Source organism: Agelaius phoeniceus, chromosome 2 (assembly GCF_051311805.1).
Source record: "Agelaius phoeniceus isolate bAgePho1 chromosome 2, bAgePho1.hap1, whole genome shotgun sequence".
Classification (NCBI taxonomy): Eukaryota; Metazoa; Chordata; class Aves; order Passeriformes; family Icteridae; genus Agelaius; species Agelaius phoeniceus.
The window spans coordinates 2,618,227-2,644,121 of record NC_135266.1 but is presented as its reverse complement, the minus strand read 5'-3'; the positions used below and the strand labels follow the sequence as shown (position 1 = coordinate 2,644,121).

The following is a 25,895-nucleotide window of genomic DNA, read 5'->3' as shown; positions in this document are numbered from 1 at the left end:
AGTTCAGAGTTAGTAATAGCTATTGCTATTGAAAACTGTAAGGAGAGGAAAAAATGGTATTTTCACCAGATTTGCCTGCAAAGGCGGAGAAAAAAGTTGAATTTTCACCAGATTTGCCTGCAAAAACTCCACATAGAAATATGGGTTTAAATGGGAATGTTCATTGTAATTGTGGGATCATTTGTAAGTTTTGGGGCCATCAATGCAACTTCCAATTAATTCAAATTATTCTGAGCCAGCTCAGAATAGGCTGTTTCAATAGGCTATTCCTATTGAAAACATTAGGGAGAAAAAATTGAATTTTCATCAGATTTGCCTGCAAAAACTCCACACAGAAATATGGGTTTATATGGGGATGTTCATTAGAATTGTGGGATCATTTGTAAGTTTTGGGGCCATCAATGCAACTTCCTATTAATTTGAATTATTCTCAGCCAGTTCAGAGTTAATCATGGCTATTCCTATTGAAAACCTTAAGGAGAAGGAAAAAAATTGAATTTTCACCTGATTTCCCTGCAAAAGTGAAGAAAAAACTGAATTTTTCACCAGATTTGCCTGCAAAAACTCCACACAGAAACTCCCATTGGTTTGCATGGGAATGTTCATTAGAATTGTGGGATCATTTGTAAGTTTTGGGGCCATCAATGCAACTTCCAATTAATTCAAATTATTCTCAGCCAACTCAGAGTTAATAATGGCTATTGCTATTGAAAACCTTAAGGAGAAGGAAAAAATTTAATTTCACCAGAATTGCTTGCAAAGCAGAAGAAAAAACTGAATTTTCACCAGATTTGTCTGAAAAAAATTCCACAGAGAAATATGGGTTTATATGGGAATGTTCATTAGAATTGTGGGATCATTTGTAAATTTTGGGGCCATTAATGCAACTTCCAATCAATTCAAATTATTCTCAGCCTTCTCTTCAAAAGCAGCTCAGAGTTTTTAATGGTTATTCCTACTGAAAACCCTAAGGAGGAGGAAAAAAATGGGATTTTCACCAGATTTGCCTGCAAAAACTCCACACAGAAACTCCCATGGGTTTATATGGGAATGTTCATTGTAATTGTGGGATCATTTGTAAGTTTTGGGGCCATTAATGCAACTTCCAATTAATTCAAATTATTCTCAGCCAGCTCAGAGTTAATCATGGCTATTCCTATTGAAAACCTTAAGGAGAAGGAAAAAATTTGAATTTTCACCAGATTTGCTTGCAAAGAAGAAGAAATAACTGAATTTTCATCAGATTTGCCTGCAAAAACTCCACACAGAAAACCCTGTGGGTTTATATGGGAATGTTCATCAGAATTGTGGGATCATTTATAAGTTTTGGGGCCATTCATGCAACTCCCAATTAGTTAATAAGGACTATTCCTACTGAAATCCCTAAGAAGAAAAATATAAAAAGGGATTTTCACCAGGTCTGCCTGCAAGAACTCCACACAGAAAACCCCATGGGTTTATATGGGAATGTTCATTGTAATTGTGGAATAATTTGCAAGTTTTGGGGCCATTAATGTAACTTCCAATCAATTCAAATTATTCTGAGCCAGCTCAGAGTTAATCATGGCTATTCCTATTGAAAACCTTAAGGAGAAGGAAAAAAATGGGATCTTCACCAAATTTGCCTGCAAAGGATGAGAAAAAATTGAATTTTCACCAGATTTGCCTGCAAAAACTCCACACAGAAACTCCCATGGGTTTATATGGGAATGTTCATTGTAATTGTGGAATAATTTGAAAGTTTTGGGGCCATCAATGCAAACTTCCTATTAATTCAAATTATTCTCAGCCAACTCAGAGTTAGTAATAGCTATTGCTATTGAAAACTGTAAGGAGAGGAAAAAATGGTATTTTCACCATATTTGCCTGCAAAGGAGGAGAAAAAATTGAATTTTCACCAGATTTGCCTGCAAAAACTCCACAGAGAAATATGGGTTTAAATGGGAATGTTCATTGTAATTGTGGGATCATTTGTAAGTTTTGGGGCCATTAATGCAACTTTCAATTAATTCAAATTATTCTCAGCCAGTTCAGAGTTAATCATGGCTATTCCTATTGAAAACCCTAAGGAGAAGGAAAAAAATGGGATTTTCACCAGATTTGCCTGAAAAAAACTCCACATAGAATTATGGGTTTATATGGGAATGTTCATTAGAATTGTGGGATCATTTGCAAGTTTTGGGGCCATCAATGCAAACTTCCTATTAATGCAAATTATTCTCAGCCAACTCAGAGTTAATCATGGTTATTCCTATTGAAAACCCTAAGGAGTTGGAAAAAGTTTGAATTTTCACCAGATTTGCTTGCAAAAGAGAAGAAAAAATTGAATTTTTCACCAGATTTGCCTGCAGAAACTCCACACAGAAAACCCTATGTGTTTATATGGGAATGTTCATTAGAATTGTGGGATCATTTGTAAGTTTTGGGGCCATCAATGCAACTTCCTATTAATTCAAATTATTCTCAGCCAACTCAGAGTTAGTAATAGCTATTGCTATTGAAAACTGTAAGGAGAGGAAAAAATGGTATTTTCACCAGATTTGCCTGCAAAGGAGGAGAAAAAAGTTGAATTTTCACCAGATTTGCCTGCAAAAACTCCACATAGAAATATGGGTTTAAATGGGAATGTTCATTAGAATTGTGGGATCATTTGCAAGTTTTGGGGCCATCAATGCAAACTTCCTATTAATGCAAATTATTCTCAGCCAGCTCAGAGTTAATCGTGGTTATTCCTATTGAAAACCCTAAGGAGAAGGAGAAAAATGGGATCTTCACCAGATCTGCCTGCAAAGGATGAGAAAAAATTGAATTTTTCACCAGATTTGCCTGCAAAAACTCCACACAGAAAACCCTGTGGGTTTATATAGGAATGTTCATTGTAATTGTGGAATAATTTGCAAGTTTTGGGGCCATCGATGCAACTTCCAATTAATTCAAATTATTCTGAGCCAGCTCAGAATAGGCTGTTTCAATAGGCTATTCCTATTGAAAACCTGAAGGAGAAAAAATTGAATTTTCATCAGATTTGTCTGCAAAAACTCCACACAGAAATATGGGTTTATATGGGAATGTTCATTAGAATTGTGGGATCATTTGTAAGTTTTGGGGCCATTGATGCAACTTCCTATTAATTTGAATTATTCTCAGCCAGCTCAGAGTTAATAATAGCTATTGCTATTGAAAACTGTAAGGATAAGGAAAAAAATTGAATTTTCACCAGATTTGCCTGCAAAAACTCCACACAGAAAACCCTGTGGGTTTATATGGGAATGTTCATCAGAATTGTGGGATCATTTGCTAGTTTTGGGGCCATTAATTCCAATTATTCTCATGCTGCTGTTAGAAGCAGCCCAGCCCTGCAGCTCCTGGAACCCACATGACTTCCTGTGCACCAGCCCCAGGATTTCCTGGTTTTCCACCCAGTTCTGCTTTTCCCTTCCCGGCCTTGCCACAGTTTTGCAAGAAGGTGAAATCAGCTCAAATGTGGGACCAAAACCCCTCCTGCCACGTGGCATTTATGGGGATTCAAATGGATTTATTCCCAGAGTATTGGAAATGAATGGATTAAATTGAATTGTACATGATGAGATGTTGGTGTAGATAAAAGGGAGGGGAAATAAATCAAAAATCCTGATCCTTTGCAGGGCATAATTGTAAAGCTACAGAACTCAAAAAATGAAAAAATCCAACTCTTGGCACAAGGGGGTTTTGTGGAAAGTGGGATTTTATCAATTTTCCTGCATTTTAGGGCCACCTGGATGAGTAAAATCAGCATTTTCATGAGCACAGCACCAATGGTGAACACACCAACCCTGCTGACATTCCAAGGGAAGGGGAAAAATGCCCTAAAAATTCCCATTTCATCCCTTTCTCCCTTCTCCAGAGCCTTTCAGGAAGAAACTGAACAAAGGTTTCAAAAGGAAACAAAGCCTGAGAGCTGCCAAGAACAGGCAGGGAAATATTTGCTCTTTGCTGCTTTTGCATCATGGGAATAAAGAGAAATAATGATAAATATTGGCAACATTTGCAAGAGCATTTCGAGGGAAAACACCCAAAGTGGCTGCTCTTGGTTGTCCACACCAAAGAATTAAAGGAATTTTTAAATTATTGGAAGAATTCATTTAAAATTAAAATTATCCATATTAAAATAATTTATTTTTCTTGCAGGCTTGCTCCTCTTCTTCTTGGCCATTTGAAGCCCTAAAAGGACTTTTGGAGCAGAAAAAAACCAACTAAAAAAATAGAATTAAAATGGGTTAGAGGGCTTTTTTTAAAAATTAGGCATCATTTGGCCTCTAATTCAAGTGGCTGATGCAAAATTGCACAAAATGAGGAGAAAATGGAAGAAGTTGAGCTCAGTTCTTACCATAACTCGATGGCTTTGGTGTAGGACATGATGGCAGAGCCCAGGGCTCCCTGGGAAAATTCTGTATTTCCTTTCTGCTTCATGGCTTCACTCTTCTGTGGGACCAGGAAAAAACCAATTAATGCACCAAATTCATTCATTTCAGCAGTGTAAAAGTCATTACTTCATCTAAGTGGGACAGGGAAAAACCAATTTATGCACCAAATTCATTCAATTCAGCAGTGTAAAAGTCATCATTTCATCTAAGTGGGACAGGGAAAAAACCAATTTATGCACCAAATTCATTCAATTCAGCAGTGTAAAAGTCATTATTTCATCTAAGTGGGACAGGGAAAAAACAATTTGTGCACTAAACTCCTTAAATTCAGCAGTATAAAGATCATTATTTCATGCAAGTGGGACCAGGAACAGAAAATTTATGCACTAAACTCATTAAATTCAGCAGTGCAAAGGTCATTATTTCATGCAAGTGGGACCAAAACAGAAAATTTATCCACCAAATTTTATCCACCAAATTTTATCCACCACATTTTGGCCACCACATTTTATCCACCACATTTTGGCCACCACATTTTGGCCACCACATTTTATCCACCACATTTTATCCACCACATTTTGTCCACCACATTTTGTCCACCACATTTTGTCCACCACATTTTGTCCACCACATTTTGGCCACCACATTTTGGCCACCACATTTTGGCCACCACATTTTATCCACCACATTTTATCCACCACATTTTATCCACCACATTTTATCCACCACATTTTATCCACCACATTTTATCCACCACATTTTATCCACCACATTTTATCCACCACATTTTGGCCACCACATTTTGGCCACCACATTTTATCCACCACATTTTGGCCACCACATTTTGGCCACCACATTTTGGCCACCACATTTTGGCCACCACATTTTGGCCACCACATTTTGGCCACCACATTTTGGCCACCACATTTTGGCCACCACATTTTGGCCACCACATTTTATCCACCACATTTTATCCACCACATTTTATCCACCACATTTCGTCCACCACATTTTGGCCACCACATTTTATCCACCACATTTCGTCCACCACATTTCGGCCACCACATTTCGGCCACCACATTTCGGCCACCACATTTTATCCACCAAATTTTATCCACCACATTTTGGCCACCACATTTTGGCCACCACATTTCGGCCACCACATTTTGGCCACCACATTTCGGCCACCACATTTTGGCCACCACATTTTGGCCACCACATTTTATCCACCAAATTTTGTCCACCAAATTTTATCCACCAAATTTTGTCCACCAAATTTTATCCACCACATTTTGGCCACCACATTTTATCCACCACATTTCGTCCACCACATTTCATCCACCACATTTCGGCCACCACATTTCGGCCACCACATTTTGGCCACCACATTTTATCCACCAAATTTTGTCCACCAAATTTTATCCACCACATTTTGGCCACCACATTTTGGCCACCACATTTTGGCCACCACATTTTATCCACCACATTTTGTCCACCACATTTTATCCACCACATTTTGGCCACCACATTTTGGCCACCACATTTTATCCACCACATTTTATCCACCACATTTTATCCACCACATTTTATCCACCACATTTTGGCCACCACATTTTCTGTTCTGGCCCCACTTACATGAAATAATGCCCATTATTACTGAATTGAAGGAGTTTCGTGGATAAACTCCTTGAATGCAGCAGTGTAAAAGTCATTATTTCATGTAGTAAAGGGAATTTTTGATGTCAGAATTAAACACTCGAGTTTTTGAAATATTTCTCTTCAATAATTGGGTTTTTTTAACAGTCAGAACCCCCCTAAAAATGCCCCAAACAAACCCTGAGAGTTTCTCTCACCTTCCTGGAGCTCTCACAGGTCCGAGCTCGGAGTTCTGCCACTAAATCATAATCCTCCAGTGCCACCTTGGTGATGTAACGCTTCCCTGGGGAGGAAATTCAGGGGAGCAAGGAGGGTGAAGAAATTCCCACTAAAAAAAAATCCCACTAAAAAAAATCCCACTAAAAAAAATCTCACTAAAAAAAATCCCACTAAAAAAAAATTCCCACTAAAAAAAAATTCCCACTAAAAAAAAAATCCCACAAAAAATCCCACTAAAAAAAATCCCACTAAAAAAAAAATTCCCACTAAAAAAAATTCCCACTAAAAAAAAATCCCACTAAAAAAAAATCCCACTAAAAAAAAATTCCCACTAAAAAAAATCCCACTAAAAAAAATCCCACTAAAAATTCCACAAAAAAAATTCCCGCTAAAAAAATCCCACTAAAAAAATTCCCACTAAAAAAAATTCCCACTAAAAAAAATCCCACTAAAAAAAATCCCACTAAAAAAACATCCCACTAAAAAAAAATCCCACTAAAAAAAATCCCACTAAAAAAAATCCCACTAAAAAAAAAATCCCACTAAAAAAATTCCCGCTAAAAAAAATCCCACTAAAAAAAAAATCCCACAAAAAAAAATCCCACAAAAAAAATCCCACAAAAAAAATCCCACAAAAAATCCCACTAAAAAAAATTCCCACTAAAAAAAAAATTCCCACTAAAAAAAAATCCCACTAAAAAAAAATTCCCACTAAAAAAAAATCCCACTAAAAAAAAAATTCCCACTAAAAAAAATTCCCACTAAAAAAAAAAATCCCACTAAAAAAAATTCCACTAAAAAAAAATCCCACTAAAAAAATTCCCACTAAAAGTCCTGCTCTGCTCCTGCCTGCTCCCAAAATCTGCAACAAATTCAGCAACAGGAGCAGCCCAAATCATCATCATTGTTATTATTATTATTACTATTATTATTGTTATTATTATATTATCATTATTACTATCATCACTATTATTATTGTCATTGTTATTATTATATTATAAATTATATCTAATTTCCATAATTACATAAAAATATATAAAAATTATATATAATATATAAATACATTATATATATATAAAATAAATATATAAATATAAATATATATATTTATATATCCTACATAATATATAATATATAACATATTATATATTATATAATTTTTATAATCTACATTATATATATTGTATAAATGACAATATATAATAAATTCGATATGAATTATATATATGATATATATAATTACATAAAATTATAAGATTATAATTTTATCTAAGTATATATATAATTATACAATTGCATAAAAGTATAATAAAATTATACTTAATATATAATTATATAATTACATAAAAGTATAATAAAATTATACTTTTATATAATTATATATAATAATATAATTACATAGAATTATAATAAAATTATATTTTTATATAATTATATATAATAGTATATACAATATATATACTATATACAATATATATAGTATATATACAATATACAATATAGTATATACAATATATATAGTATATATACAATATACAATATAGTATATACAATATATATAGTATATATACAATATACAATATAGTATATACAATATATATACTATGTATATAATAGTATATACAATATATATACTATATATAATCACTATTATTGATATCTATTCTATAATTATATACAACTATAGAACATATCTTGTAAATCATAATTATATATAATTGTAAAATATTATATAATTATATATTATATAATATAGGCTATATATATATATATAAATTATATAGAATTATATATTATATATTAACATATGATAAAATATAATAATGCTAACGATAATTATAATGACAATAAAAATAATTTCCTAGTGGAGAAAGTGGGAGGGTTTGGAGGGAAATGCCCTTGGAAAAGTGGAGGGTTTGGAGGGAAATGCCCTTGGAAAAGTGGAGGGTTTGCAGGGAAATGCCCTTGGAAAAGTGGAGGATTGGGAGGGAAATGCCCTTGGAAAAGTGGAGGGTTTGGAGGGAAATGCCCTTGGAAAATGTGTAGGATTGGGAGGGAAATGCCCTTGGAAAAGTGGAGGGTTTGCAGGGAAATGCCCTTGGAAAAGTGGAGGATTGGGAGGGAAATGCCCTTGGAAAAGTGGAGGATTGGGAGGGAAATGCCCTTGGAAAAGTGGATGATTGGGAGGGAAATGCCCTTGGAAAAGTGGAGGATTGGGAGGGAAATGCCCTTGGAAAAGTGGAGGATTGGGAGGGAAATGCCCTTGGAAAAGTGGAGGATTGGGAGGGAAATGCCCTTGGAAAAGTGGAGGATTGGGAGGGAAATGCCCTTGGAGAAGTGGAGGATTTGCAGGGAAATGCCCTTGGAGAAGCCTGGGATGGCAATAAAAGCAGATTTAATGCTTTCCAGAAGAGAACAGTGATATTTTTCCCCATTTTTGGCCCTCTGCAGGGTGCCCACTCACACTCAGAGAAGAACATGGCCAGGATGACCCTGCCAAAGTCGCCCATCTGCTCCAGGTCCTGCAGCATGCTGGAGTCCCCCACACACCTGACCCAGTCCAGCGCCTCTCCAAGGTGGAACTGGCCCTGGTGGAATTGGGGAAAAACCACAGAAAATCGAGGAAAAGTCATGAACTGGCACAGCAAAGCCTTGGGGCTCTCCCCTCTGCCTCTGTTCAGCTGATTTTCAAATGGACAGCAATAAATAAATACAAATATTTGAATTATCCCCAGAGCTCCAGCACAGCACAGCCACAAAATCAGAGCGGACTTGCAACAGGAAGAATTCAAATGGTGGAATTGCATTTAGAAGCTTTTGAAATGATTGAAAAATAACAAAAAACCTGAAAAATTTGTTTAGAAACATTCTGGTAATGACTGAAATTATTAAAAAATAAAACCCCTGAAAATTTGATTTAGAAACTTTCTTGTGATGATTGATTGAACTTATTAAAGAAAATAATAAAAACCCCCTTGAATTTGGTTTAGAAACTTCCCTTTCTCCCTTCTCCAGAGCCCAGAAATTCCTTGTGATTCCCATTCACTCCTTGTGATGACTGAAATTATTGAAAGACTCTCCCAAACCATTCCAGAAACTCACATTTTCTATCCCAGTGCCAATCCTCAGGATGCCACTGATGAAATGGGGGATGTTCTGCAACAAGGATAAAAAAAAAAAAAACAAATTAAAAATCAATTCTTGAGAGGAGATAATTGGAATTTCTGCCTGCTCAGGTGCAGCTCAGTGAATCTGAATCTGCTGGAATCCACCATCCCTGGGGCAGCTGCATTCCTGATTTTTGTTGAGAAATAAATGAGCAGAGAGGATTCCTGTGAGATCTGCTGAGGAAATTCTGCCCCTCCGAGCCCTTGTGCAGCTCCCAAAACCCCAAAGAACCCCAAAGCTGAGACACCCCAAAATCTGCTCCTCCAAATCTACTCTACTCTTGGATCTACAACCCAGAAAATGAAGAGGAATTAAATAAGAAATGTGTTATAGCTATATTCATAACATAAAATACACTTAAATTCATAAAATAAAATACACATAAATCTATAAAATAAAATACACCTAAATTTATAAAATAAAATAAAATACACCTATATTTATAACATAAAATACACCTAAATTCATAAAATAAAATACACCTAAATTCATAAAATAAAATACACCTAAATCTATAAAATAAAATAAACCTAAATTCATAAAATAAAATACACCTAAATTCATAAAATAAAATACACCTAAATCTATAAAATAAAATACACCTAAACTTATAAAATAAAATAAACCTAAATTTATAAAATAAAGTACATGTAAATTTATAAAATAAAGTACACCTAAATTCATAAAATAAAATACACCTAAATTTATAAAATAAAATGAGCCTAAATTGATAAAATAAAATGCGCCTAAATTTATAAAATAAAATAAACCTAAATTTATAAAATAAAATGCACCTAAATTTATAAAATGAAATACACCTAAATTCATAAAATAAAAAATACACCTAAATTTATAAAATAAAATGCACCTAAATTCATAAAATAAAATACACCTAAATTCATAAAATAAAATGCGCCTAAATTCATAAAATAAAATACATCTAAATTTATAAAATGAAATACGCCTAAATTCATAAAATGAAATACGCCTAAACTTATAAAATAAAATACGCCTAAATTCATAAAATAAAATACACCTGAATTTATAAAATAAAATACACCTGAATTCATAAAACAAAATACACCTAAATTCATAAAATAAAAAATACACCTAAATTCATAAAACAAAATACACCTAAATTCATAAAATAAAATACACCTAAATTCATAAAATAAAATAAACCTATATTTATAAAATAAAATACACCTAAATTCATAAAATAAAATACACTTATATTTATAAAATAAAATATACCTGTATTTATAAAATAAAATATACCTGTATTTATAAAATAAAATACACCTAAATTCATAAAATAAAATACACCTAAATTCATAAAATAAAATACACCTATATTTATAAAATACACCTATATTTATAAAATATATTTTATACATATTTATAAAAATATGTATAAAATACACCTATTTTTTATAAAATAAAATACACCTAAATTCATAAAATAAAATACGTAGCTTGGGGTTGGACACACAATTTCAAGAAATAAAGTAAGAAATGTTTTATCACCGAAATTTAAAATAAAACCCACAACAAATGGAACAAATTCCTCACGTCCTCCTCTCCATTATTCTGTTTCTAAGTCAGCAAAAGCAAATTTAAAATATTGTTTGTTGAAATAAGGGAAAAAAAATTTACTTAAGTCATTCATCCACCAACTTCATTTCTGACTGCAAATATTTCCTGAATGATCCCATCTGGAATAAAGCCACAATTTCCTAATTATCAAATAATTGATAATTATGTCTTCAGCAAAAGGAAATGTCTAATTCAGGATTAGATGATGCTTAAGGGACAGATTTAATTAATTGTAATTAATTTAAAATTAAATTTGAAAAGAAAAAAATTAATCTTTAATTAAATTTGAAAATTTCGAAATTTGAAATTTAAAATCCAGGACTTACAACAACTTTTTTAATTAAATCAGCAAGGTCTTCCATAACATTGAACTCATAAACTTTCTTCATGTTCCAGTCCAGGAACATCAAACTGTTGGAAAACAGAAGGAATTATTATTTAACAGAAGGAATTGTTATTTAGACAAACACCAAGCTGTGACAGGCTCTGAATTATGAATATTTAGAGGGATTAGATCTGAAAATGGTTAAAAATTCACGTCCAGCCCTTCAGAGGAGGAAGGAGAAAAATAATAATCATTAAAAGAAGAAAAGATGGAAAATTTTGCTGCTTTTGAAATGTCAGCATCGACAAAAATACTGAAATACTCCCCAAATTTCAGCTTCCCAGACTCCCAAAGGTTCCCAAACTCCAAAATCCCCAAGGTTCCAAAAGTCCGGAATCCCCAAAGGTTCCCAACCCTCAAAAATCCCCAAAGGTTCCAAACCTCAAAAATCCCAAAGGTTCCAAACTCCAAAGTCCCCAAAGATTCCCAAACCGCAAAAATCCCAAAGATCCCAAACTCCAAAGTCCCAAAGGTTCCAAACTCCAAAGTCCCAAAGATCCCAAACTCCAGGATCCCCAAAGGTTCCCAAACTCCTCGATCCCCAATGGTTCCCAAACTCCACGATCCCCAATGGTTCCAAACTCCAAAATCCCCAATGGTTCCAGAACTCAAAAATCCCCAATGGTTCCAAAACTCAAAAATCCCCAAAGATCCCAAACTCAAAAATCCCCAAAGATCCCAAACTCCAAAGTCCCAAAGGTCCCAAACTCCAGGATCCCCAAGGTTCCAAACTCCAGGATCCCCAAAGGTCCCAAACTCCGGAATCCCCAAAGGTTCCCAAACCTCCAAAATCCCCAAAGATCCCAAACTCCAAAATCCCCAAAGATCCCAAACTCCAAAATCCCCAAAGATCCCAAACTCCAGGATCCCCAGTGGTTCCAAACTCCACGATCCCCAAAGATCCCAAACTCAAAAATCCCCAAAGATCCCAAACTCCAAAGTCCCAAAGGTCCCAAACTCCAGGATCCCCAAGGTTCCAAACTCCAGGATCCCCAAAGGTCCCAAACTCCAGGATCCCCAAAGGTTCCCAAACTCCAGGATCCCCAGTGGTTCCAAACTCCAGGATCCCCAAAGATCCCAAAACTCAAAAATCCCCAAAGGTTCCAAACCCCAAAATCCCCAAAGGTTCCCAAAACTCCAAAATCCCCAAAGGTCCCAAACTCCAAAGTCCCAAAGGTCCCAAACTCCAAAGTCCCAAAGGTCCCAAACTCCAAAGTCCCAAAGGTCCCAAACTCCAAAGTCCCAAAGGTTCAAAAACTCAAAAATCCCCAAAGGTTCCAAACTCCAAAGTCCCAAAGGTCCCAAACTCCAGATCCCCAAAGGTTCCCAAACGCAAAAATCCCCAAAGGTTCCCAAAACTCCACAATCCCCAAACAAAGATCCCAAACTCCAAAGTCCCAAAGGTCCCAAACTCCAAAGTCCCAAAGGTTCCCAAACTCCAAAGTCCCCAAAAGTTCCCAAACTCCAAAGTCCCCAAAAGTTCCCAAACTCCAAAGTCCCAAAGGTCCCCAAACTCCAAAGTCCCCAAAGGCTCCCAAACCCAAAAATCCCCAAGATTCCAAAATCCCCAAAAATCCCCAAAGGTTCCCAAACTCCAAAATCCCCAAGATTCCAAACTCCAAAATCCCCAAGATTCCAAACTCCAAAATCACAAAGACTCCAAACTCCAAAATCACAAAGACTCCAAACTCCCAAAGACTGCAAAATCACAAAGATTCCAAACTCCAAAATCCCAAGGATTTGAAAATCCCAAAGATTCCAAACTCCAAAATCCCCAATATTCCAAAGTCCAAAATCCCCAAGATTCCAAAGTCCAAAATATCACAAAGATTCCAAACTCCAAAATATCACAAAGATTCCAAACTCCAAAATATCCCAAAGATTCCAAACTTCAGAAAATCCATCTTAATTTTTTATATTTTTTTTCCTGTGGATTCAAGAACTTCTGACCTCAACCAAGTCCAACATTTCTGCACCAGTTGGAGCCTCACTGGAAGCACCCATGGAATTTTCCCAGGAACAAGGAAAAGTGGGAGGGTTTGGAGGGAAATGCCCTTGGAAAAGTGGAGGATTGGGAGGGAAATGCCCTTGGAAAAGTGGAGGATTGGGAGGGAAATGCCCTTGGAGAAGTGGGAAGGTTTGGAGGGAAATGCCCTTGGAGAAGTGGGAGGATTGGGAGGGAAATTCCATTGGAAAAGTGGGAGGATTTAGAGGGAAATGCCCTTGGAAAAGTGGAGGATTGGGAGGGAAATGCCCTTGGAAAAGTGGAGGATTGGGAGGGAAATGCCCTTGGAAAAGTGGAGGATTGGGAGGGAAATGTCCTTGGAAAAGTGGAGGATTGGGAGGGAAATGCCCTTGGAGAAGTGGAGGATTGGGAGGGAAATGCCCTTGGAGAAGTGGAGGATTGGGAGGGAAATGCCCTTGGAAAAGTGCAGGATTTGCAGGGAAATGCCCTTGGAAAAGTGGGAAGGTTTGCAGGGAAATTCCCTTGGAGAAGTGCAGGATTTAGAGGGAAATGCCCTTGGAGAAGTGCAGGATTTGCAGGGAAATGCCCTTGGAAAAGTGGAGGATTGGGAGGGAAATGCCCTTGGAGAAGTGGAGGATTGGGAGGGAAATGCCCTTGGAAAAGTGCAGGATTTGCAGGGAAATGCCCTTGGAAAAGTGCAGGATTTGCAGGGAAATGCCCTTGGAAAAGTGCAGGATTTGCAGGGAAATGCCCTTGGAAATGTGGAGGATTTGCAGGGAAATGCCCTTGGAAAAGTGGAGGATTGGGAGGGAAATGCCCTTGGAAAAGTGGAGGATTTGCAGGGAAATGCCCTTGGAAAAGTGCAGGATTTGCAGGGAAATGCCCTTGGAAAAGTGGAGGATTTGCAGGGAAATGCCCTTGGAAAAGTGGAGGATTTGTAGGGAAATGCCCTTGGAAAAGTGGAGGATTTGTAGGGAAATGCCCTTGGAAAAGTGGGAAGGTTTGCAGGGAAATTCCCTTGGAGAAGTGCAGGATTTAGAGGGAAATGCCCTTGGAGAAGTGCAGGATTTGCAGGGAAATGCCCTTGGAAAAGTGGAGGATTGGGAGGGAAATGCCCTTGGAGAAGTGCAGGATTTGCAGGGCAATGCCCTCAGGAATTGTGCAGGATTTGCAGGGAAATGCCCTTGGAGAAGTGCAGGATTTGCAGGGAAATGCCCTCAGGAATTGTGCAGGATTTGCAGGGCAATGCCCTCAGGAATTGGGGATTCTCACCAGAAAGTGTCCACAAAGGAAGTGCTTTCCCTGGTGAAGAGAGCACACCAGAAAATCCTGATTTTGATCACGTTGCAAATTTCCCTCAATTTTTCCACGGGTTTGCTGCACCACACCTCACAGGGATCCACTCCTGGGAGGGCAAAATAAAACAAATGGGAATTCCAGGGTGAATTCAGGGACTCCAAAGGGCCAGAAAATACCAAAATCAATCATTATTACAGGAATTCCAAAGGGCCAGAAAATACCAAAATCAATCATTATTACAGGCATTATTAATTACCAATTAATATTAAAATAAAGGAGGAATTCAGGCATTCCAAAGTGCCAGTAAATACCAAAATCAATCATTATTACAGGCATTGTAAATTACCAATTAATATTAAAATGAAGGATGAATTCAGGCATTCCAAAGTGCCAAGAAACATTAAAATCAATCATGATTTCAGTTATTATAAAGTACCAATAAATATTAAAATAAAGGATGAATTCAGGCATTCCAAGGTGCCAATAAATACCAAAATCAATCATTATTTCAGGCATTAAGAATTACCAATTAATACTAAAATAAAGGGTGAATTCAGGCATTCCAAAGTGCCAATAAACATTAAAACCAATCATTATTTCATGAATTTCCAAGGTACCAATAAATATCAAAATCAATCATTATTTCAGGCATTATAAATACCAAATAAATAAATAAATAAATAAATAAAATTTAATATATTGGTATATAAATACCAATAAATATTAAAATAAAGGATGAATTCAGGCATTCCAAAATGCCAATAAATACCAAAATCCATCATTATTTCAGGCATTCCAAGGTGCCAATAAACTCTAAAATAAAGGATGAATTCAGGCATTCCAAAGTGCCAATAAACATCAAAATCAATCATGATTTCAGTCATTATAAAGTACCAGTAAATACCAAAATCAATCATTATTTCAGGCATTATAAATACCAAAAAAATACCAATAAATATTTAATAAATAAATAAATAAATAAATTATAAATATATTTCATAGAACTTAATATATTGGTATATAAATACCAATAAATAATAAAATAAAGGATTAATTCAGGCATTCCAAAGTGCCAATAAACACTGAAATCAATCATTATTTCAGTCATTATAAAGTACCAATAAATATTAAAATCAATCATTATTTAGGCATTATAAATACCCAGGAAAAAAAAATCAGGAAAAAAAAAACCCAGGAAAAAAAAAAAAACAGGAAAAAAACCAAGGAAAAAAAAAAACAGAAAAAAAAACCAGGAAAAAAAAACAACAGGAAAAAAAAACAGAAAAAAACAACAGGAAAAAAAAAACAGAAAAAAAAACAGGGAAAAAAACATCAGGGAAAAAAAACAAGGGAAAAAAAAAAACAAGGAAAAAAAAAGGGGAAAAAAAAAAGGGGAAAAAGAACAACGGGAAAAAGAACAACGGGAAAAAGAACAACGGGAAAAAGAACAACGGGAAAAAAACCAGGAAAAAAAACCAGGAAAAAAAACCAGGAAAAAAACCAGGAAAAAAACCAGGAAAAAAAACAGGAAAAAAAAAACAGGAAAAAAAAAACAGGAAAAAAAAAACCAGGAAAAAAAACCAGGAAAAAAAAAACCAGGAAAAAAAACCAGGAAAAAAAACAGGAAAAAAAAACCCAGGAAAAAAAACCAGGAAAAAAAACCAGGAAAAAAAACCCAGGAAAAAAAACCAGGAAAAAAAAAACCCAGGAAAAAAAAAACCAGGAAAAAAAAAAAAAAAACAAACAGGAAAAAAAAACAAGGAAAAAAAACCAGAAAAAAAAAAAAACCAGGAAAAAAACCAGGGAAAAAAAAAACAGGAAAAAAAAACAGGAAAAAAAAAACAGGAAAAAAAAACAGGAAAATATTCAGGGGAAGAAAGAGGAAAAAGGACAGGGGGAAAAAAAACAGGGGGAAAGGGAAAATAAACAGGGAAACAGACAGGGATAAAAAACCAGGGATAACAGACGGGAAAAAGATGGGAAAAGGAGACAGAAAAATAGGGAGAAAGGGCAGGAAAAGGGCAGGGAAAAGACAGGAAAAAATGGGGAAAAAGAAGGAAAAACCAGGGGAAAAGACAGGAAAAAATGGGGAAAAAGAGAGGAAAAAACAGGGGAAAAGACAGGAAAAAACCAGGGGAAAAGACAAGGCAGGGAAAAGAGAGGGGGGAAAAAGGTGAGAGAGGGGGAAAAAGACATGGGGGGAAAACTCACAAAAAATACACAAAAAAATTACTCAAAAAAAATTACGCAAAAAAATTACGCAAAAAAAAAATACACCAAGAAAACCACCCAAAACACACAAAAAAACCCCACACCAAAAAAAACACCAAAAAAAACCCCCACAAAAAATACACAAAATGCCCCATAAAAAAAACCACACCCAAAAATTTCCCTTCCCCAACTGTTTATCTGCTTATTCCCACAAATTAGGGGGTGGTACAGAAAATCAAATTTCGAATTTGAGCCATCTGTTTTTCTGCAACTGGGAATTTTTGGTGAATTGTTACTGCAAAACATTCCCTGCAAAAAAAAAAACCCCAAAAAATGGAAATTGGTTTTAGACCTACACAGCTAAAACCACCAGCCTTGCATGTCCACCCTCTCAGCATTCATTGCCTGCATTTCTGTAAATATTACTGAATATTTAATGTACAATAGGAGAAACAGATGAGAATTGTTCCAGGGTAACAGAATATAACAATGCTTCTGCTAAAAAATAATAATGAACCAATTTTCAGGCAAAATAAGGAAAAATAAAATTAAATAGCAATCCAAAGATCCAAGAAATGAAGAATATTGGTTTTGTTTCCATACCTGTTTTAGGATTAGGTGGCACTGTTTGTCCAAAGCTTCCATGATCCTAAAGATAAACACATTATTTACATATTTATATATAAATATTTATATATTTACCATTTGTTACATTGCACAGCCAATAGCAAACAAAGCCAGGAGCAAAGAAAGCATTTTGTTTGGAGGAAAAAAGAATATTTACCTGCATCCCCATTAAAAAAATGGCCACAGGTTAATGGTTATGAATGGACAGGAAAAGCTTTACTCATTTAAAGAATATTTTCAGTCACACCAGAAGAAGATTCTAGGAATTCATAATTCAAAAAATCAGGCAGCAAAATCATGTTCAAGAGGACCTAACTAAACTCAAAGTTTTAAGAAGGTAACACAGGTTTTTTTAAAAAAAAATCAAAAATAATAATTACATTTTGACAGTGAATGTGTATTTAAATAAAACCATCTAGAGGAAAATAAAAGGAGTTAATTTAGTATTTCATGTTACTTTTAAGGAGTTTAACCCCATTTGAGCACCTCAAGCTGAATAAGAAATTATTTATTCCTATTGATAGATCCCTACAAAGTCTGTAATTTTAGCAAACATCCTAAATGAGTGATTTAATGAACACTCTGGATCACAGGAAATGCTGCACTATCATTTCACAGAAATGCAGAAATGATAAAATTCATGGATTTAACAGGCCAGGACACACAATAACAAAGAGGAGGAAAAAAAATCAATGGTGATTTAAAAATCAGCTCATCTTGAAAGACAACTGAGAGCTCTTAAAGATTTTGCTTTGGCAGCAGCAAGCATCCAAAAAATTTTTCACTGGTGGAAATAAATTCTGAATGGAATCACAGGCATTAAAAATTCACATCAAACCCTTCAGAGGAGGAAGGAGAAAAATAATGATAATTAAAAGAGCTGAAATGCCAGGAAATAAAAGTTGAAACCCACAGGCCAAGAGCTGAAATCCCAGGAACCCGGAGCTGAAATCCCAAAGGGAAAGAGCTGAAATCCCACAGGGAATGAGCTGAAATCCCAGGAACCCAAAGGGGAAATCCCAGGGGCCAAGAGCTGAAATTCCACAGGGCAAGAGTTGAAATCCCAGGACCCCAGAGCTGAAATCCCAAAGGCCAAGAGCTGAAATCCCAGGAACCTAGACCTGAAATCCTACAGGCCAAGAGCTGAAATCCCAGGAACCTAGACCTGAAATCCTACAGGCCAAGAGCTGAAATCCCAGGAACCTAGACCTGAAATCCCACAGGCCAAGAGCTGAAATCCCACAGGGCCCAAGTGCTCAAATCCCACAGGGCCCAAGTGCTCAAATCCCACAGGGCCCAAGTGCTCAAATCCCACAGGGCCCAAGTGCTCAAATCCCACAGGGCCCAAGTGCTCAAATCCCACAGGGCCCAAGACCTCAAATCCCTGGAACCCAAAGATGAAATCCCAGGATCTCAGAGCTCAAATCCCAGGAAACAACAGCTCAAATCCCAGGAACCCAAAGGGGAAATCCCACAGGAGCCAAGAGCTGAAACCCCACAGGGGCCAAGAGCTGAAATCCCACAGGAGCCAAGAGCTGAAATCCCACAGGAGCCAAGAGCTGAAATCCCACAGGAGCCAAGAGCTGAAATCCCAGGGCCCCAGAGCTGAAATCCCAGGGCCCCAGAGCTCAAATCCCACAGGGCCCAAGAGCTCAAATCCCACAGGGCCCCAGAGCTCAAATCCCACAGGGCCCCAGAGCTCAAATCCCAGGGGCCAAGAGCTGAAATCCCACAGGGCCCAAGAGCTCAAATCCCACAGGGCCCAAGAGCTCAAATCCCACAGGGCCCAAGAGCTCAAATCCCACAGGGCCCAAGAGCTCAAATCCCACAGGGCCCAAGAGCTCAAATCCCACAGGGCCCCAGAGCTCAAATCCCACAGGGCCCCAGAGCTGATACCCCACAGGGCCCAAGAGCTCAAATCCCACAGGGCCCCAGAGCTGAAACCCCAGGGCCCCAGAGCTGAAATCCCACAGGGCCCAAGAGCTCAAATCCCACAGGGCCCCAGAGCTGAAACCCCAGGGCCCCAGAGCTGAAATCCCAGGGCCCCAGAGCTGAAACCCCAGGGCCCCAGAGCTCAAATCCCAGGGCCCCAGAGCTGAAACCCCAGGGCCCCAGAGCTGAAACCCCAGGAACCCAGAGCTGAATTCCCAGGGCCCCAGAGCTGAAATCCCTGCAGGGACAGGCACTGAGTGTCAGGCTGAGCTGCAGCAGCCCGGGAATGGCCACAGGACCAACAGGTTGGGCAGGTTGTGTGACAGGAGCTGCACTCAGCAATGTCCCCCTGCTGCTGGCACGGGACCAGGCTCTGGCTCTGCCCCAATTTTGGGGTTTTTGTAAGGGAATCGTGGCCAGACAGCAGCTTGAGTTCATCAGCACTGGGAGTGACTCTGGAGATCTGATCAGAGAATCCCAGAATGATTTTGATTGGAAGGGAATTTAAATATAATCCCATCCCTGCCATGGCAGGGACAGCTCCCACTGTGCCAGGCTGCTCCATCCCCACTATCCAACCTGGCCTTGAACATTCCAGGGATCCAGGGGCAGCCCCAGCTGCTCTGGGCACAACCCCCCTGGAACATCCTGCAAGTTTCCTGTCACTACAGGACACAAAATAACTTGCTGCTCTTTTCAGGGTAAACAAGGACTTTTTCATTTCTGACTCCAACATTTACAGATTTCCAAAAGTGGAAGAGGATTGGAGGGTGACAATGCCACCTCTCCACTGACACTGGACAAAACAAATTTCTCCTCCTCCATTAAAGAATGCCAAACAATGAGTTATTTGCCTAAAGCGTGTGAGAAAGTTCCTTACAAGAATGTAAACATCAGAATGCTTAGGAAAACTTCAAAAATCAGGGTTACAGCTTCCCATCGAGCTCCAACCCCACTTACCAGCTGAAAGTAGGTTGGATCACCAGCAAAGAGAGCCAAGGCTGAAACGAGGTCGGACTTGGAGAGAGGATCGGCCATGGCACATCACCCTGAGAGAAAAGGAGGGTGAGGAACACCAGAAACACAAAAACCAGCAGCTGCCAACGCTTCCAAGGATCTCACTGCTAAACTTCACTTGGCTGGGTTTTGGAAAACTGTGCAGCAGTTCGGCAGAGCTTAATGCTGAGCACAGCCAGCCTAAGCCCGGCAGGAAGCTTGGGACAGAGACTAACTCTGATCGGCACGGCAACAGAGCTGAATGAAGCACGTTATCCCTGCCGGGACAATGGGAGCAGCAGCCCGGGAATCACGGCAGCATCCCGGGAATCCCGGCTGCACCTCGGGAATCACAGCCGAACCCCCGGGAATCGTGGCTGAATCCCAGGAACTGCAGCTGCACTCCGGCTGCACCCCGGGAATCGCGGCTGCATCCCGGGAATCACGGCTGAACCCCCAGGAATCGCGGCTGCATCCCGGGAATCACGGCTGAACCCTGGGAATCACGGCTGAACACTGGGAATCACGGCTACATCCCGGGAATCACGGCTACATCCCGGGAATCCCGGCTGCATCCCGGGAATCACCACGGCTGAACCCTGGGAATCACGGCTACACCCCGGGAATCACGGCTACATCCCGGGAATCACGGCTACATCCCGGGAATCACGGCTACATCCCGGCTACACCCCGGGAATCGCGGCTGAACCCCCGGGGAATCACAGCGGCAGCCCCATAATCACAGCACCATCCCGGGAATCGCGGCTGCACCCCGGGAATCGCGGCTGCACCCCGGGAATCGTGGCTGTATGCCCGGGAATCGCGGCTGAAACGTGGGAATCACGGCAACCCCCCGCCCAGGAATCACGGATGCACCCCGGGAATCGCGGCTGCACCCCCCGGGAATCACAGCGGCAGCCCCACAATCACAGCTACATCCCGGGAATCGCGGCTGCACCCCGGGAATCGCGGCTGCACCCCGGGATGCCGAACACTCCGCCCCGTCCCGGCAGCTCCCAGGCTCCCCCCCCGCCATCCATCCGATCCCGGAACGGCCCGGGCCGGCCGCTCACGTGCCTTATCCCGCCAGCACGGACTGCCAGAGCCCGGGGAGGCGCACGGCACCGCGCTCCGCCCCGGGCGGGCCGGGAGCACCCGTCACGGTACCGGGCACAGACCGGGCAGCGAGCGGCGGCTCCGGGCCGGGCAAGGCGCGGGGGAAGGCGGCCGAGCAGCCACCGCTCCCTCCCTCCCTCCCTCCCTCCTTCCCTCCATTCCTGCATTCATCCCCGCATGGCGCACGCACCGCTCCAGCTCACGGCTCCGATCCCGATCCGCCGCCGCTCCCGCTCCCGCCGCCCCAGCACGCCCCGCCCACCGGATGCACCGCCCATTGGTCGCCCGCCCTCTGACGTCACGGGAAGCGGCCAATCCGCGGGCCGTGCGCCTGCGCGCGTGGCCGGATGCGGGCGGTGCGGAGGCGGGAGCGGGGGGTAGGGAGAGCCTTCCTCCCTTCCTTCCTTCCTTCCTCCCTTCCTCCTCCTCCTCCTGCTGCTGTCCCAGGGCGGGAAGGAGGGAGGGGTGCGGCCCCCGCAGCCGGGGGTCCCCCCGAGGAGCTGCCCAGGAAATCTCCGCCCTCCCCGCGAAGTTAAAGGGAACAGCCCGGGATGGTTGAGAACTCTCCGGCCCCGTTGCCAGAAAGGGCAATTTATGGATTTGCGCTTTTTTTGGGCTCGTGGTTTGGCTTCAGTGAGTATCCCACAGCCGGATCCGTCACCCCGCGCTGCTGCTTTGCTGCGTTCACGTTTTATCCCGTTTTTGCCCCGAATCGCGCACGTTTTCACATTCACCAAGCGCTGGAGGTTGTTGTGGTGTTACTTTGGGATGGTCTGGACAATGCTTTAGAGAACAGCCAAAGTTGATCTGCTTAACTCAAGGGAAATCATGGAGTGGTTTGGGTTGGAAGGGACCTTAAAGTTCATCCATGGGCAGGGACACCTCCCACTGTCCCAGGCTGCTCCAGTGTCCCCAATGTCCAACCTGGCCTTGGGCACTGCCAGGGATCCAGGGATGGAATTCCATCCCAGCCCTGCCCACCCTCTCAGGGAAGGATTTTTCCCCACCATCCCACCTAAACCTGTAATGTTTCAGTGTGAAGCCATTCCCTGGGTGCTGTCCCTGCATGCCCTGGAAATTGTCTCTCTCCAGCTTTCCTGGGGCTCCTGCAGGCCCTGCAAGGCCACCCTGAGCTCAGCCCAAAGCTTCTCCTGTGCAGGTGAACAATCCCAGCTGTGCCAGCCTTTCCTCCCAGCAGAGCTGGGTGTTTGTTACCTTCCCCACCAAAAAACTGAAATGAATAAATAAATAAATAAATAAATAAATAAATAATTAAGTCAATCTGGCCAACAGCAGAGGGAAATATCTTAGGTTCCATCAGCTTTTCAGTGCTGGTGTGATGGGTTCCTCATTTCACTGCGGATCAAAGGTTTGGGAGGGTGGAAAACGCTTTTCTAACCCAAAAAAGGTGCTGCAAGTATCCTTCAGTGCAGGACCCTGCTGTGGGTCTTTGGCACCCTCGGGGAGCTCAGCTCCTCTCCCAGGAAGAATCAGGAAGGATTTTCAATAATTTTTCATTACAGCTGCAATTCCATCCGGTTTTCTTCCCATTTAATGTCCTCTGTGAGATCATTTTCTGCTTTAATGTTATGTCTGTTCAGGTTCCTTTGGCTTCTTTTTATTGAGGTGTTTGGGAGTGGTTTTGTTGTTTTTTTCTTTATTGTTCTGGAGTTTAAATTGGAATAAATTCTTGTCTGCCTCCATAGGAAATCAGAAATTCCATGTTAAATATAAAATGGATCCCAAGGACTGGGCAGGATTTGTGTCTGAGAGGCAAATTCTGCAATCTCTTGGGAGAGGTATTTCAGTTTAAATAAAAGCAAAATGTACAAGTCTAAAACACCATCAGTCTTATTGTGACTTTTTAATTTTTTGTGCAGTTTTGTACCTGATCTGGGCTTATGTTCCTGAGACTTGGCTCTTCTCCCTGGGACTGACATACTGGCCTCAAAAGTAAGTTCAGCCAATTAAACTCCTCAATCCTAACTATTTTCAAATAAAAAACCTTTTCTTTTTAAGTAATGGCCTTGCATTAAATCCATTCTTCCCTGATGATAAAGGGCTGGAATGTTTCTGAAGCATTTTTTGATGTAACTATAGTGAAAGTGTTTTGTTGTGCCATGAAATAAATAATATTGGGATGTTTTGGGATAAATGTGACATTTTGCTTTTAGGAAGTTTGCTGGAGGAAATGCACTAAACTTTAGGCCATAATTAAGAAATAAACACCTTTTTAAAGGAATTTATCTGCTGGTTTGTCAGCAGCTCCAGTGGAGTCAGGATCCATCATCAGAGGTGTTGTTTCTTTTCCTCTCGGAGAAGCTCATCACAGATAAAAAACCAACATTAAAACTGAGTTGTTGTTAAGCATTTGTTACTAAATATCAAATTTGAAATCCTTTTTCTCAGGTACTGGGCAGTTGCTCTGCCTGTTTATCTCCTGGTGTCTGTGGGAATCGGTTACATTTTGCTTTTTGGGATTAACATGATGAGCACAGCTCCACTCAACTCCACTCACACCATCACAGGTAATTTTATTGCTTTTTGAAAAGCTTGATTCTTCACTCAGAATTCTGGAAATCTCTAGAGAATAAACCCCAAATTTTAAGCCTGTAAATAAAACCTAAATTTTAAGCCTTTAAGCCTTTTTTTTTTCACTCAAATATTTGATTTTTTCGGAACTCCCGGTGGGGTTTTCATCCTTTAAAGTAGCTGAGTTTGTGGTGTTGCACTATAAAATCACATAATATTCTGGGAAGAAAAGGACCTGGAAGCCATGAAATGCTCTCCTTATCTTTTGTAGATAACTTTGCAAAAAAGCAGCAGCAGAAGAAATTCCAGGAGGAGGCAATTCCAGCCCTGAGAGATATTCCCATCAGCGAGGTCAACAGGATGTTCTTCCTCCCTGAAAGAGGCACCTGCAACAGCAGATAGCTGCTATTGAAACCTGCTTGGACAAAAGATCAATAAAACTCCCAGAGTTTCATGAATTAAAACCTCTCCAAGCTAAAAATAAAAACTCCTCCAGCCAGAATTTCTAATTAAATTTATTATTATTATTATTATTATTATTATTATCATTATCATTATCATTATCATTATTATCATCATTATCATTATCATTATAATTAATAATAATATTCTTAATATTCTTAATATTATTAATATTATTAATATTATGCACTTTAATAACCTGAATTGCTCTGAAAATTATGCCCCAATATTTTATCTGGTTATTCTTTAAAAATTAAAAAAAAAAAAAAAAGTGGTTTGCAAAGTGTTCTGTTGCTTGCAGCTTTCTGCTTGGAATTCCCCTCTGAGAGGGAAACAAAGCAGTTTTCAGGCAGAGTTTAATTCCTAAATTAATTCCATTTCTCTTTGAATTCAGGGAGACAAAATGTGTTTTGCCAGTCAAAGACTTGAGGATCTCTTTTAATTATTAACTGGAAGTGTTTGCATTGTAAATATGTCATTTGCCTTTGTAAATATTAATAAAATGTGGCTGGTTTTTTCCATCTTCACCTTTTTCCTGTGGTTCTGGGAGGTTTCTCCTGGGTTGAGGTGATAAGTGCTCCATTTCCCTTCACAAAATTCCTTATTCAGCCAAATCTGCTGATTCCCCCAACCCCCAAAATATCAGATTTACTGAGTTACCAAAAATAGAGGTGGGTTGAGAAGATTTGCTCAAACAAGTGTTGAATTTACTTTTTGAAACTTACTTTTAAGAAATTACTGACAACAAAGTTCAAAGGAATAGCTGGAAATAGAGGAACTGACGGGTCCATGCTGTTAATGCCCAAGGTTAAGTGACTCAGATGTTTTATAAACAGTGAATTTAAATTTTTTTTTTGTTTATTTCCTTTCTCCCAAGTGTCACAAATTCAGTTGTCTCCAGGACTCAATGTTATTTAGGTCTATTTTAAAACCCAGTGAATAGAACCTCATAATTTATTAGGCCTGTAACCAACTTCAGCAGAGAATTGAGTTGAAAATGTTATTATTTCATTAAAAGATGAATAAATGGTTGAGAATTTGCCTGGAAAAATCTCATGTCAGTTCTTTAGAAATCTGTCAAAATGTCAAAATGCTGCTCTGGTAAAAATCACTTTGGTGTAAATATAAATCTGTGGTTGGTTGGGTTTTCTGCTTGAATTTGGAGGAAAAATCTCCTTGTTCAGCATTCCAGGTAGGATTAAAACACCTCCTTACTGAGGGGAAAAAAGCTTTTCAACATTTCCCTTTGAAACACTGAATTTTAGCTGGATTGGCACTGTATAAAAATGAATTTGTGTCCAAATTAGAGCAGCATTGATTTGTGTGG

General features: G+C 39.3%; 2 protein-coding genes across 6 annotated transcripts in view; one reads left to right on the top strand and one right to left on the bottom strand.

Annotated features, from left to right (window-relative positions):
• TTC3 (tetratricopeptide repeat domain 3) overlaps positions 1–21,855 on the bottom strand; it is an 84,680-nt gene extending 62,825 nt beyond the window's left edge. For 3 of the 5 annotated variants that reach the window (XM_077193175.1, XM_054628425.2, XM_077193185.1), the window contains exons 1-9: positions 21,765–21,855; positions 20,423–20,511; positions 17,507–17,552; positions 14,666–14,798; positions 11,369–11,453; positions 9,381–9,434; positions 8,743–8,866; positions 6,257–6,342; positions 4,367–4,461 (exon numbers count right to left, since the gene is read on the bottom strand). In XM_077193175.1, coding sequence (XP_077049290.1) covers positions 4,367–4,461; positions 6,257–6,342; positions 8,743–8,866; positions 9,381–9,434; positions 11,369–11,453; positions 14,666–14,798; positions 17,507–17,552; positions 20,423–20,500 — 701 coding nt within the window. In that variant the 5' untranslated portion in view covers positions 20,501–20,511; positions 21,765–21,855. The remainder of the gene's footprint in view (positions 1–4,366; positions 4,462–6,256; positions 6,343–8,742; positions 8,867–9,380; positions 9,435–11,368; positions 11,454–14,665; positions 14,799–17,506; positions 17,553–20,422; positions 20,512–21,764) is intronic. The other 2 variants (XM_054628426.2, XM_054628424.2) reach the window with 1 other exon arrangement.
• Positions 21,856–21,919: 64 nt separating this feature from the next.
• Positions 21,920–25,095, top strand: PIGP (phosphatidylinositol glycan anchor biosynthesis class P). The gene is made up of 4 exons (XM_054628440.2): positions 21,920–22,207; positions 23,455–23,527; positions 23,984–24,102; positions 24,378–25,095. Exons 1-4 carry the CDS (start codon positions 22,126–22,128, stop codon positions 24,506–24,508), a joined length of 405 nt encoding a protein of 134 aa, XP_054484415.1. The 5' UTR covers positions 21,920–22,125; the 3' UTR covers positions 24,509–25,095.
• Positions 25,096–25,895: the final 800 nt, after the last annotated feature.